This window comes from Micromys minutus, assembly GCF_963924665.1.
Source record: "Micromys minutus genome assembly, chromosome: 9".
NCBI lineage: Eukaryota > Metazoa > Chordata > Mammalia > Rodentia > Muridae > Micromys > Micromys minutus.
Window position 1 is genome coordinate 18,622,091 of NC_137978.1, and position 15,608 is coordinate 18,637,698.

General features: G+C 41.5%; 1 protein-coding gene across 1 annotated transcript in view; it reads left to right on the top strand.

The window, feature by feature from the left end:
* The window catches only part of SAXO1 (stabilizer of axonemal microtubules 1), a gene marked incomplete at both ends in the record, with an annotated part of 108,040 nt that overhangs the window by 65,492 nt on the left and 26,940 nt on the right, over positions 1 to 15,608 (top strand). Inside the window, one exon of the mRNA XM_080921970.1 lies at positions 2,747 to 2,926. Coding sequence (XP_080778096.1) covers positions 2,747 to 2,926 — 180 coding nt within the window. The remainder of the gene's footprint in view (positions 1 to 2,746; positions 2,927 to 15,608) is intronic.

Genomic DNA, 15,608 nt, shown 5'->3' on the forward strand with positions numbered 1-15,608 from the left:
TGAGAAGTCCATATATCTTTCTTATGTACTTAGTTTTCTCTTTATTAAAATTTTGTATTAGCACTGTCATGAACAAATCAATTTTGATACAAACAAAAATAAGAAAATTATTAAATATTAATATTTAATTAAAATTACATATCTAGATAATTAAATGTTATTAAATATTAAATACAAACACATTAATACATTCATATTTAATAAACACACTGATTAAATATCTTTAATACATATATTAAACATAATGTATATGCATTTATATTATTTATAGTTGCTTGAAACCTAGGACCTCTTGCATGCTAATCAGGTTTGCTCTCACTGACCTGTGCTCCCAGCTGTGATTATTTTCTATCAGGGTGTTTTTTTGTCAAGTGTGGTGGGATCACACACCTGTAATACCGACGAGGCAGAAGGATGTTTAACTTTGTAAGAGACCAGCCAGGGCCACAGAGCAAGACCCTGCCTCAAATCTAACCGAGCAACCAATCAAAGCAAGTGCTTTCTGCGTCATTACTTCCGATTCTCGTTCCGGCATTTAAGATCGAGCTTACTACTTAGCCTAGGCTCACCCCATACGTGTGATTCTTCTGCCTCTACTTCCGGAGGGCCGTCAGCACACTCTGCACCTTAGTTCTGCCGATTTCTACAAATGTCCAAATCTCATGTTCTCTGTTGCTCTGACCAAAAGCAAGCTAGGGAGGCAAGGTCTTATTTGGCTCACAGTCCATCAGTGGGGGAAGCCGGGGCAGGAACTCAAAGCAGAGCCCATGGAGGAATGCTGACTTGCTCATTGGGTCAGCTAATTTTTATTTTTTTAAATACAGCCCAGCCCCGTGTACTTAGGGATGATGTTTCGTACAGTGGGCTAGGCTCTTCCAAGTCAACCATCAAGCAAGACAACGTCTCACACACATGCCCATAGGGCTTGATGTGAGGCATTCCTTCAAGGAGGCTCCCTTTTCCCAGGTGACTCTACTTGACCTGGTGCAGACCCACGCAGGCCCCGTGCGTGCTGCCTCAGTCTCTGAGTTCACATGAGCTTTGATCATGTTGACTTAAAGGACCTTGTTCCTCTGGTATCTTCCATCCCCTCTGGCTCTTAGGCTCTGTCTCCTCTTCCTCAGGGTTTCCCGAGCAGAAGGATTTGATGGAGACCTCTTCTTTAGGCCTGAGTGTTCCATGTCTCTTTCTCTGTGTGTAATGTCTGCCTGCGAGCCTCTGCATTTCTTCCCATCTGCTGCAGGAGAAAGCTTCTGTGACCATGGCTGAGCAAGACGCTGATCTGCTTCCGTGCCTGGAGTCTAGATGCACTGCACTTTCTCTGTCTATCTACTACCTTTAGTTAGTAATACTAACTGCTGAGCAAGGGGAGGGGCTACACGGAGGGACCCTGTCTCACTCAAAGTAAACAGATGACAGACAGACGGATAAATGTTTTTAAATACACAGTTGGAAGAGCAGGCCGTGCTATTACTGGTTTATTTCGCAGTGTTTTAGATACAGCCCTGTGCTGCTTCGTGACTGACCTAAACGCTTAGCCTTTGGCTACTCAATTTTCTTTCAAAGCTTCATAAGGTCTTACTAAGTAAGAATCATACTCCTAAGTGTTTACCCAGTTGAAAAGCTGATGTGTGAATTTTAACAGCAGCTCCCTGGCTGGAGTCTAGATGTACTACACTTTATCCCTTCGTCTACTTCCTTTTGCAGGCCCAACTGGATTGATTTTCCCCCCTCTGCTTCTGTTTTAAGCATCAGCTCCTCTAAAACTGGAGCTGCAGGCAGTTGTGAGCTGCCAGTGGGTGCTGGGAATCGAACCCTGGTCCTTTGGAAGAGCAGCCAACATTCTTGACTGCTGAGCCATCTTTTCAACTCTCTGGGTTGATTCTTAAGGGACAGAAGAGTCCTGTTTAATATTCTACTATTTGGAGACCATCAGATGTTTCCACCAAGTACAGGTATAGCTCCTTCTTTTTTGACCAGGAGAGATAAGGAAGGGGCACTTGTGATGCTTTCCTTTCTAGTGTTACAGACAGGAAGTGGGCCTAGGGTGTACCTCAATGGTCTCCAGCATTCTAATCCTCATGCAGTTACCTAACACTCTTCTCTACCGCAAGAGCTGAGACCCTAAATGAACCGAAACTGATTAAAACTGATAAAAACATGAAACCAAAGCTAATCACCAACAGGAATTGGTGTCTGGGTTTTAGGGCACACCCTAATATGAGTCTTCCAGGAAGCGGTGCTTACTTAGGAGAAAAGAGATAGCAAACCAGAGCCCTTTTATGGCATCCCTGGCCTGTGACTAGGACAGGGCCAAGGATATGTCAAGCTTCTGACCAAGGATAACGATGGAACTCCTGTGTTGGTGATCTGGAAGCTGCCTAATCAATTTCTACCTCTGGTTTCTCAAAAGGGCAGTAGGGTGTGGTGGCCCGCAGAAAGGTTGGACACCGAAGCCATTTATTATGGTACAGACTATTTTAAATGCTCCCACAACTAGTGTGACACGTGACAGTTGAACATCAGCCATGCTTGTGTGTCATTTTATGATCCACATATTTTGATTAAATCATTAGGGAAGATCTTTTAAATTTTGACATGTACATGGTGTAATAAAGGAAAGGCTAAATTCTGAATTCTAAGGGCAACATTCAATCTGAATCACATTCGGAGGACATGCATTTTCAGACTGATTGTATTCCCGTCAAGAAAGTAACTAACCAAACCCTCCATGTATCTTTTGTAGGAGGCATCGCTGTCCACATCTTCCTACGAAGATTTATGATAAAATTGAGAAACCATGTCTTCTCTCCGAGTACACCGAGAATTATCCGATCTATGAGTCTTACCTACCTAGAAATTCCTTCAAGCCCGAAAGGGGCTATGGGAAACCGTCCATACCAATGGACGGCCTGACCACATCCAGGTGAGAGCAAATATTTGCTAGTGAGTAAATGGTTGACCTGAAATTAGTTACGCATAGTGTCTTGTCAAGGGAGCAGTGTATAGTGTGGAATGACATTAGTACATTAGTGCCTTAATGCTAATGTCCTAGATATCTCTGAAGGAGATTCTTGTAGTCATTAGCTTTCTTAACTATTACCAAACATTCTTTACCAATAATTCTTGCTTGTTGAAGTGGGGGGTCAGGAGGCTAAGTTGGTCTGTCTAATTAAAGATAGTTAAGTTAAATATCAGACTGGAAGGAGAGGGCCTGCTGCTGAGAAAGGAATTTTTTGGCTATATGGAAGGCTTCATAACAACTTGGGTGGAAAATGAAGGCTGGTAATGAAGAATGGGCCCTTTTGTTGTGGCACTCTGGATTTTGAATTAGAGACCCCACAAACATTCAAGACATGCAAAGGACATACTTAATTTTCAGTTTTTCCTGCTATACTCCAGTTGACTTCCAAGTTGAGGTTGTTAGGATTAGGACCATGTACACATGGAACTGCCTTTGTCAGTGTCATGGAGGTCTCTATTGCCAGGGCCTGGGGAAATGCTTAGTCTGAGGGTTCTGTGCTCACAAGGTTATGTGTTTTTCCATTGACGTTTTGGTTAGTGGCCTCCTGACAGTGATGCCTGGCTTAGTGATTTGTGAAGTTAGGAACATCTTTGAATGTAGTCAGGTGGGACGTCAGGTCCAGCTACTCAGTCTCCAACAGGATCCTTCTGAATCATGATGTGTTCTTGGTCTCCCTAGTCCTCATTTACAAAAGGGGCTACCAGTATACCCCATTTGTTTCCCCACAACACTTAGATATTACAGATGCTGGACAACTTGCTGAATGCCCTCCTATAGCTCAGCCATTGCATTGTAATTTTGTGTGGTTTTAATGATTCCAGCTGGCCTGAGGTGGAGCATGACATCTTCCCCCCCCCCCCCAAATAACGGAAACTTCCTCTCTTGAGATTTTGACTTGTGAGTGCTCTTATCTAAAAACCAGGTGCTGTATGCTAGACCCATAGAAGCCACGTCTAGGTTAGGGCAGGAGGTCATCTAAGGGGAGGAATGAAGCGAAGGGATTTCTGAGCTTGGTAGGAACTACTGGGCAGGGGCACCTTAAGGATGGCAGAGAGCTGGGGGATTTGTCTGATGCCCAGCAGCTATTGTACATGACGTTGTTTAAGGATGATCCTGGGACATTTGAACAGTGCAACCGTGGCTGCCCTTTTTAACCTACAGCTTACTTATTAAGTGATGTGAACGTGAACATGACAGTTTGGGCTTCGTTTGGCTAAGATCACCTTCAGGGCTCTAGCACTCTCAGGGAAGACTGTCGGCTGCTCATGAGCTTTGCTTCTCATTGCAAGAGACCACAGGCCATGCCAAAGAGGCGTCCTGTGCACATGCGCAAAGCAGTGGTTAGTCAGGACTAAGCGAGGCATTGGGAGCTGACTCCAGACGTCATTTTCCACTCCCAGGAGCAGCAGCCTTCACCTATTTACACGCAGTTTCCAAGAAAGGAAGAACACTTTCTTGTGAGATCAAAAGCACTAACTTCAGCAACATTATGACAGAAATGATCGAGGCATGACTGTTGTGAGATGCTCTTGTTTATGTTTAAATCATAGAGCACACATCCATCCTCCTAGGCAGGATTTCTATCCCACTGCCCAGGTCTGAGGCCCTCAGATATGGAAGCCCTACATACTTTCCCCCTTCCTATCATAAAATTAATCTCTGACCTGAGCTAAGTTATCTTTGCCCGTGTCATTTATAACAATAAACCCATCTCCCAGTAGGTACCCTGCCTCAGTCAGAGCCACAGTAACAATAAATCTAGTTTATATTAAGAGGTCCCCAGCTACTGAAAGCATTTCCTATACTATTAAGGATTACAGAGCTTTAAAGAGAGAAAGGAATGGAATACAGTTCCTAATGGGGAGGAAGCAGACCTGAAAGCTGGGGTACACCTCGCTCACAGGGCACTTGCTTATCACACATAAGCTGAAACTGAGGTTGGGGAGAAAAGCTGATAGGGTATTTGTTCCCTTTTACCCTTCCCTCGGGAGGGAAGCCAGGCGCAGACTCTAGGTACAGCGGCTCTGCCTTACCTCACATCCATTGCTGGCTGCTTTCAGGAATGCAAAGCAGCCTGCCTCCCCGGAGGCTTTTAGGAGATGGGATGTGTCATTTGCTCAGATTGTCACCCCCAGGCTTCTGTGACACTTCACTCATTTCCTTATCTACAGGTGGACTCTGTATAGTGTCTGAGGCTGGACACAGGGCTCCCACCTGCTGCATGAAAAAGTCATTTGGTGTCCTGGCTTGGCTGAGTTTGGTGATTAAGTCCAGACACAAAAAACACCTGGCTTCTGGAAAGGTTATCATCCCAGCACGAGGCATGATTACAGCTGCACACACTCTTACCGACTATAAATTGTGGGGATTTAAAGCAGGTGTCAGAAGGGGGAATGCCGGAGATTTCCAGTCCCTTTTACTGGAAAATTTGTTTTTTTTTCTCTTTTAAAAAATATGCAGCTTTTGGTAATTCTCTTGCAGAGGACTTGCCTGTAGTTCAGCTAGATCCAACGTCAAGTTATGAAGAAAGTTTTCATTTCTAGCTTTGCTTCCCATTAGGCTGCTACTGGATAAAACACTTGGGCATCCACTTGGAACAGTGATTCTGTTGCCGGAGCCACTGTCCGCATCTGAGAAAGGACTGAGACATGGTAGAGTTCGTTCATTGGAAGTCCATCCGTGCATATGAGAGTGAGTGAGTGAGTGAGTGAGAGAGAGAGAAAGAGAGAGAGAGAGAGAGAGATAGATAGAGAGACACAGAGAGAGACAGAGAGAGAGACAGAGAGACAGAGACAGTGAGAGACAGACAGAGACAGAGACAGAGAGACAGAGAGAGACAGAGAGAGACAGAGAAAGAGACAGACAGAGACAGACAGAGCGACAGAGACAGAGAGACAAATAGACAGAGAGAGGAGAGAGAGATAGATGGATTTGGCTTAAAGCTAGGGGGTGGTGGGGTGGATTACTAGTATAGACTCCTGCTTATTGATTAAGGAAGGAAGAGTAAAAGAAAAAGGGCATTGGTGCCCTTCACCAAAGCCAAGAAGGATGCAAGATAGTAGTGAGTCATCTTGACATGCTGGTTGAACTGTGTGGGTTTTCTTTGTGGATTCTCTGCTGTTACTCAATGCTGGGGTCTTCCAAGATGGCGGGGCTGGGGGCGGGGTGAGGATTGATGACGACAAGACAAGGTTCTCAGCACTAGGCTTGTCTGGGGAGCCTGGGAACCTTGGCTTTGCTGATGCTCACCCTTGATTGAGCATTTTGCCCATTATTTCATTAAGGATTTGCTCGTCTACTTCTCTGCCTTAACCTTCCCTCTTTTGGAAGATTAGGTCGCTGATGTCTTCCTCATAATAAGACATAATAATAAGCCCAGTGAATTATTTTTTTCTCAGATAATGCACTTTTTAGATTTCTTTTTTTAAATTTGAGATAAAGTCTCACTCAGAATTCCAGGCTGGCCTAAACTGATGACCAGCCTCTTGTTCTTCATCCTGAGTGCTGGAATTTGGGGAGGACAGGGATGTACCACCAGGCCCGGCTTTAGCTTTTTGAGTTCCCATTTGTCTTTCAGATGATAGCTTTTATTTCTTTTGTGTCCTCTTCTAGCTCTTAGTTTATTATAGCTTGTACTGACCTTACTTTGTCCTTTGCATGAAGCAGATTGAACATAGCTGCTTTGAAATCTTCTCCAGGTTCAACATGTGGTCTGCTTGAGGCACATTTTTCCTGCAGGGTACCGAGTGGTTTTGCATTGGTTCTGGACAGTATTGTGAATGTTGCATTTGGAGACCTTGGATTGTTTCCCCCTTTACATTCTTCTGAAAAAGCATTTTTGTTTGTTTGTTTGTTGGACAGGTAATTTGATTAAGCTCAAAGTGTGAGCTCCGTGTCTTGGGTGGCAGCCCAAATTCCATTTCAGTTCAGTTATCCTTAATTCAGAAGCCTGCTTCTGGTGTGTGGGGTGAGCAGGGACCTAGGCCCAGCGACATACAGAACTTTGGCTTTAGCTCCTTCCTTTCCAAGCTTGCCTCATTTCGCTTTTCTGTTTTCTTAGTGAACAGAAAGGGTCTGGCACAGGCTGGTTTTAGCTGCCTCATCTGGCACAGGCTGGTAACTGGTTCAGTCTGAAGCTGTGACTCACAAGCAGTTCATGGAAACTGAAGGAGCAAAGACTCAGACAGGGCCATGTCTTCTCCCACCTGCTGGCGTGGCCCCAGAAGCCTATTGGCTGGGCCCACTCGAGTAGTTTAAACATGATTTCTTCTAGGCTACTTGGAATGATGACAGATGTTAGCTTCAACCTCAGCAGGATTTGAGGAGCTGAGACTAGAGGAGAGATAATACTGCATAACCCCCAGTGTGTGTGTGTGTGTGTGTGTGTGTGTGTGTGTGTGTGTGTGTGTGTATACTAGCATCTGCTGGCTTCAGGGATGATGCTGGGATGAAGCTTTGTAGTTGTGCTGAAAGATCGTTCTCAGTGTTCAGGAAAAGGATTTCCAAACCTACCTGGGATGACATAATGGCTTCTTTAGAAAGTGTCTTTTGACCTGGGGACGTTTGAAAATTACATATGGAAATAAAATAACAAACAAGACAAAGAGTACCTCCCAACCTGAAGATGTTTAAGGAGGACATGTCATGAGAGATATAAAACATGAATCTGAAGATAGACACTGTGACTATTTGTGCTGGAGGCTAATGATGAGAGACACAGGCTGGGTCCTGAGATGCCTTGATTAGTACATGCAGTAGAGTCATGTTCCAGAGCAGGGGAGTGTGTGGGAGGTGGGAAGTCATATAGACCCTTTCTGGAGGAGAGGGGATGAGGAGAGACTCTGAAGAGAAGAGCTTCTCAGTGTGTGTTTTAAAAAAATGTGTAAAATATTTTGTTTTAAAAATTATAAAATAGGCCATTTGCCACCGGAAACAGCAGAGATTCAGGAATGCAGGCCTGGTGAGATTGTGCTGCAAGTAGCTGGGGTGCAGAGAGGTCTGGGCTGAGTGTGCAGAAAGTACCCCCCCCATTGGTTCAGGAGATCAGGAACTCTACCATAGGGACTCAGTTTCCACCTGGAGGGCGGGTGAGTGTGGACCAAATGCTCAGGCCATTTGCCACCGGGAACAGCGGGAGATCCAGGGACACAGGCCAGGTACATGGGAGAGACGGGAACCAATCACTGACAACAAGGCCACATATAATCACAGACAACAAGATGGCAAGAGGAAAACGAAAGAACTTACCGAATGGAAACCAAGACAACCTGGCAACATCAGAACCCAGCTCTCCCATCACAGCAGACAGCAGAATGTCAAACACTCCAGAAAAAGAAGACTCAGACCAGAAATCATACCTCAAGATGATGATGGAGATCTTTAAACAAGAATGGGAGGAAAAGCATAAAGAATTAGAAGCTTTTAAAGAGTAAACATGAAAACCACTCAAAGAAATCAAAGAACTAGAGGAAAACAGAGCCAAAGAGATGAAGGAATTGAAGAAGGAATTTAAAATGGAAACAATAAAGAAAAAACTAAAAGAGACAACCTTAGAGGTAGAAAACCTAAAAAAGAAATCAGGAGTCACAGATGCAAGCATCTCCAACAGACTACAAGAGATGGAAGAGAGAATCTCAGGGGCCAAAGAAAACATTGAAAACATAGACAAAACAGTCAGAGAAGATGCAAAAGCCTAAAAGCTCCTAACCCAAAATGTCCAGGAGATCAAGGACACAATGAGAAGACCAAACCTAAGGATAATAGGAATAGAAGAGGGTGAAGAATATCAACTAAAAGGTACAGTAAATATCTTCAGCAGAATCGTAGAAGAAACCTTTTCTACACTTAAGAATGAGATGACCATGAGCATAAAGAAGTCCTCAGAACCCCAAATACAGTGGACCAGAAAAGAAATTCCTCCTGACACATAATAGTCAAAACACCAAGTGCCCAAAGCAAAGAAAGAATACTAAAAGCAGTAAGGGAAAAAGGTCATGTAACATATAAAAGCAGACCAATCAGAATCACATCCAACTTCTCAACAGAGACTATGAAAGCTAGAAGATCCTGGACAGACATCATGCAGACCCTAAGAGAACACAAGTGTCAGCCCAAGATGGTATACCTAGCAAAACTCTCAATCACCATACATGGAGAGTCCAAGATATTCCAGGGCAAAAAAAATTTACACAATATATGACCACAAACCCAGCACTACAAGGAATTATAGGTGGAAAACCCAATACAAGGAGGGAAACTGCATCTTAGTAACAACAAGAAAATACCTAAGCAAGAAAACCAAAAAAAGAAAGACACACAGGCACAATTCTACCTCTAAAAGCAAAAATAGCAGGAAACAGCAACCACTATTCCTTAATATTTGTTAACATAAAAAGACTCAATTCCCCAATAAAAAGATATAGGCTGTCAGACTGGGTACATAAACAGAATCCAGCATTTTGCTGCATACAGGAAACTCATCTCAGAGACAAAGAGAGACACTATCTCAGAGTAAAAGGTTGGAAAAAAACCTTCCAAGCAAACAGCCCCAAGAAGGAAACTGGAGTGGTCATTCTAATATTGAATAAAGTAGATTTTCAACCAAAAGTAATCAAAAAAGATAAGGAAGGAAACTTTTTACTCATTACAGGGAAAGTTTGTCAGGAGGAACTCTCAATCCTTAACATATATGCTCCAAATACAAGAGCACCCATGTTCATAAAAGAAACCCCACTAAAGCTCAAAAAATACATTGCACGCCATACAATAATAGTGGGAGACCTCAACACCCCACTCTGATCAATAGACAGATCATGGAAACAGAAACTGAATAAGGACACAGTAAAACTAGCAGAGGTTATGAACCAATTGGAATTAATAGACATCTACAGAACATATCATCCTATAACAAAAGAATACACCTTCTTCTCAGCACCTCATGGCACCTTCTCTAAAATTGACCATTTAATTGGTCACAAAACAAGCCTCAATAGATAATAGATATAAGAAGATTGAAATACTCTGATGCATCCAATCAGATCACCATGGTCTAAGGCTGGTCTTTAATAACAACAAAAACAACAAAAAGCCCATATACACATGGAAACTAAACAGTGCTCTATTAAATGATAGCATGGTCAAAAAAGAAATAAAGAAATTAAGGATTTTCTAGAATTTAATGAAAACGAAAATAAAACATACCTAAACCTATGGGATGCAACGAAAGCAGTACTGAGAAAAAAACTCATAGCTCTGAGTGATTCCAAAAAGAAACTGGAGAGAGCATACACTAGCAACTTGACAGCACAGTTGAAAGCTCTAGAACAAAAGGAAGCAGATACACCCAAGAGGAGTAGATGGCAAGAAATAATCAAACAGTGCAGAAATTGACCACATAGAAATAAAAAGAACCATTCAAAGAATCAACAAAACTAAGAGCTGGTTCTTTGAAAAAATTAACAAGTTTCATAAACCCTTAGACTAACTAGAGGGCGAAGAGAAAGTATCCAAATTAACAAAATCAGAAAGGAAAGTGGAGACATAACTGAAACTGAGGAAATTCAAGAAATCATCAAATACTACTACCAAAGCATATAATCAACAAAGCTGGAGAATCTGGAGGAAATGGATGAATTTTAGACATATACCAGATACTAAAGTTAAACCAGGACCAAGTAAACCATCTAAAAAAATAATCCCATAACACCTAAAGAAATAGAAGCAGTCATCAAAAGCCTCCCAACCAAAAAAAGCCCAGGCCCAGATGGGTTCAGTGCAGAATTTTATCAGACATTTATTGATGACCTATTACCAATACTCTCCAAACTATTCCACATAATAGAATCAGATGGAATACTACCTAACTCATTTTTTTTTGAGGCTACAATAACCTTCTTTTCTAAACCACACAAAGACTCTACAAGGAAAGAGAATTTCAGACCAATCTCACTTATGAACACTGATGCAAAAATACTCAACAAAATATTTGCAAACTGAATCCAAGAACACATCAAAATGATCATTCACCATGATCAAGTAGGCTTCATCCCTGGGATGAACAAATGGTTTAATATATGGAAATCCATCAACATAATCCAGCATGTAAATAAACTCAAAGTTAAAAAAAAATACATGGTCATCTCACTAGATTCTGAGAAAGCATTTGACAAAATTCAACACCCCTTCATGTTAAAAGTCTTGGAAAGAACAGGAATCCAAGGCCTATACCTAAACACAATAAAAGCAATATACAGCAAACCAATAGCCAATATCAAACTTAACGGTGAGAAACTTGAAGCAATCTCACTAAAATCTGGTACTAGACAAGGCTGCCCACTCTCCCCCTACCTATCCAACATAGTACTGGAAGTCCTGGCTGGAGCAATTAGACAGCAAAAGGAAATCAAAGGTATACAAATTGGAAAGGAAGATGTAAAAATATCACTGTTTGCAGATGACATGATAGTGTACGTAAGTGACCTGAAAAATTCCACCAGAGAACTCCTACAGCTGATAAACAAGTTCATCAAAGTGGCTGGATATAAAATTAACTCAAAGAAATCAGTAGCTTTCCTCTACTCAAAGGACAAACTTGCAGAAAAATAATTAGGGAAAAGATACCTCTCACAATAATCACAAACAATATGAAATACCTGGGTGTGACTCTAACTAAGCAAGTGAAGGATCTGTATGAAAAGAACTTCAAATCTCTGAAGAAGGAAATTGATGAAGATCTCAGAAAATGAAAAGATCTCCCAGGCTCATGGATTGGAGGGATCAACATTATAAAAATGGCCATCTTACCAAAAGGAATCTACAGATTCAATGCAATCCCCATCAAAATTTCAACCCAATTCTCCATGGAATTGGAAAGATCAATGTGCAATTTCATATGGAATAACAATAGACCTAGAATAGTGAAATCCATCCTCAACAACAAGAAAACATATGCGGGAATCACTATCCCTGACCTCAAGCTATATTACAAGGCAATTGTGCTGAAAACTGCATGGTACTGGTACAGAAATAGGCATGTGAATCAGTGGAATAGAATAGAAGATCCAGAAATGAGCCCTAACATATATGGTCACCTCATTTTTGACAAAGGATCTGTAAATATTCAATGGAAAAAGGACAGCCTCTTCAACTAATGGTGTTGGTCCAACTTGCACTCAGCATGTAGAAGAATGAAAATAGATCCTTTCTTATCTCCTCTACAAAGCTCAAGTGCAAGTGGATCAAAGATCTCCACATTAAACTAGGTACACTGAAACTATTAGAGGAGAAAGTAGGGAAAACCTTAGAACTCATAGGCACAGGAGAAAATTTCCTGAATAGAACACCAAAGGTTCGTGTTCTAAGGTCAAAGATCGACAAATGGGACTTAATGAGACTGCAAAATTTTTGTTTGTTTTTTTTTTAAAGATTTATTTATTTATTTTATATATAAGTACATTGTAGCTGTCTTCTGACACACCAGAAGAGGGCATCAGATCTCATTACAGATGGTTGTGAGCCACCATGTGGGTGCTGGGATTTGAACTCAGGACCTCTGGAAGAGCAGTCAGTGCTCTTAACCACTGAGCCACTTCTCCAGCCCGCAAAATTTTTGTAAAGCTAAGGACACTGTTAAGAAAACAAAACAGCTGCCAATAGATTGGGAAAAGATCTTTACCAACCCCATATCTGATAGAGGCCTAATTTCCAAGGTATACAACGAACTCAAGAAGTTAGACACCAGAGAATCAAACAACCCTATTAAAAATTGGGGTACAGAGCTAAACAAAAAGTTCTCAATTGAGGAATATCTAATGGCTGAGAAGCATCTAAGGGAGTGCTAGACATCCCTAGTCATCTGGGAAAAGCAAATCAAAACAACCCTGAGAGTCCACCTCACACCAGTCAGAACAGCTAAGATCAAAAATTCAGATGACAGCAGATGCTGGCGTGGATGCAGAGAAAGAAGAACACTTCTCTACCATTGGTGGGGTTGTAAACTGGTACAACCACTCTGGAAATCAGTCTGGTGATTCCTCAGAAAATTGGATATAGTACTACCTGAAGATCCAGTTATTCCACTTCTTGGCATTTACCCCAGAGATGCTCCAACATACAACAAAGATACATGCACCACAATGTACATAGCAGTCCTATTTATAATAGCCAGAAGCTGGAACGAACCCAGATGTCCTTCAGTAGATGAATGGATACAAAAATTGTGGTGTATTTACACAATGGACTACTACTCAGCTATCAGAAACAATGACTTTATGAAATTCTTAAGAAAATGGATGCATCTAGAGAATATCATCCTGAATGAGATAACCCAGTCACAAAAGAACAGACATAATATGCAGTCACTGATAATTGGATCCTAACCCCAGAAAGCTCTGAACACCCCAGAAGCAACTCACAGACTACATGAAGTTCAAGAAAAACAAAGGCCAAAAAAAAAAAAAAAAAAAGATGAAAAATCATTATGCTTAATCTTTACACACCAAGAAAACTTTGACTATTTCCAGGTTACATCTTGTTTTACATGTACTTTATGCTCATTGTAGCTAGTAAGATTTTAATAATACTATCAAACCGTTAATAACATCAAGTACTGACAAAAATGTTTTCATATACTTTTATGCAAAATTGCTTTTAAAATCTGTACATTTATCTTTGATTTTTAAAATAAAGTTGTTCAATAAAAATTATAAAACATTTTATTTTTCTTTTAAATATGGGGTTGAATGGGGCAAATACTGTCAGAAAGGACACAGTTGGGGAAAGATGTGGAGCTGTAGGCTGGGAGGCAGGCTGGGAGGGAGGCTGGGAGGCAGGCTGGGAGGGAGGCTGGGAGGAAGGCTAGAAAACAGTCTGTGGATGAAAACCTGAAGAGGGCGATTTAGGGAAAGGGTGACAGGTCTTTTAGCAGATAGGAAGCTTCCCTCACTCCCAAGACAGCATACATTTTAATGTGATTCCTTCCCTGACCACTTTAATACACTCTGAAATTTCACAAATATTAAACTATTAAAAAAGTAAATGTTGCTTGGCTCCTGTGAAAACCCTCCATTCCCCACTTCTTGGCAAATGTTTTTTGTTAGAAATGATGTAATTTGCCCTTTCCTTTTCCCCCTTTCATGCCCAACACCTTTCTTTAGCTTAGCCAAGTGATTTGAAATGAAGTTGCTATAACTTCCCCGGCAGGGCCACTTTAACCAGTACTCACTTCTGGTTTAAGTCTTGGCTCTCCATGATGAGTAGCTTTTATAGCTACCGACCTAAAGAAAAGTTAGATCTTTGACTTTTTTATTTCCTCTTTATTCATAGTCACAGTGACACCAAACACTGGGACATGTACCACAGGAAAAGAGAAGCCATTGAATGCTGAAAAATAAGTTTTTAAATGTAAGCAATTTTTGGGTAGAATAAAATAATTTTTTAAAATGAACTTGCAGGATATAGGATTATGTGAGATTGGGGATAGGCAGTTAGGCTCTGGCTAATGATAGGTTTCAGTGAATGTTCCCACCATAAAAATCTAATGAGGAAACCCATACATTATGATAAAATTCATTTGCAAGCCATAGTGACTATATTTGGGGCCAGAAAAAAAAATGAATCATACTTCAAACTTCAAAATCATCCTTTCTCCTGAAGGTGAGAGGCTCCCCCCTCCCCCAATTATTTGCCTTTTCTAGAGAATAAAAAATATTTATAATGGGATTTGCATCTTTTGTGTGGAAGGAGATTCAGAAATAAATCCACTCCCTAAACTCAGCATAAAGTTTTGTGTGTCTACTTCTGTCTTTGAGGAATGACTTGAGGCTAGCCCCTGAGCTGGTGAGTTTGTGAGCATTGCTTAGCAGCTTTCTGTGAGTGAACAGTACATGGGAGCATTGAGCCTGCTTCAGCTGTTAGTCTGCAGGTCTGGATACCCTTGGAAGATGGCATCTTGGAGGAGAAGTAGTCTTTGTAAGGTAATAATTGAGCTCTGGGGTGGGAGGTCTCAACATGCAAACTTGGACAACTGGCTTTGTTCTTTGGTGCTGGCCTTTGGTATCTTCTGCTGTTTCTCAGAAGTACAGAGGAACCACAGCCTGGTCAGCCATCACAGAACACAGATAAGGTGGCCTCTAAATCCTGCTTTAGTCCTGGGAGTGAAAAAACTTCAGCTCCTGGTAGGTATTTTCTCTCCAGAAGGTGAACTTTAGCAAAAAGTTAACTCTCAGGTTAACTGATTTTCAGACAGGGTTTTAGCCATTTTCATTGGTCTGTACAGCTCACAGAGGCTTAGTGTCTCCTAGTGTCTGGCTGTAATTGGTTGAGTATTGAGTATAATCACTATGTGAGGGTCCTTAATCTACAAAGGTTAAAAGTATGAACCTGACCCTTGGTTTCTTATTAGCTTCTTGTCAGCCTGTTCACGACATAACTCACATTTACATGATTAACAGATGCTGGGGTCCCTTAGCTTCCCTTTGCTATTGGCCCACAGTAAGGCTGCTAGGAAGGCAGGTCAGGCTGCAGCTGTTGTTCTTGCTACTAAGATATATTTTAAGATGTATCAAGAGGGTGTTATAGAAGGTCT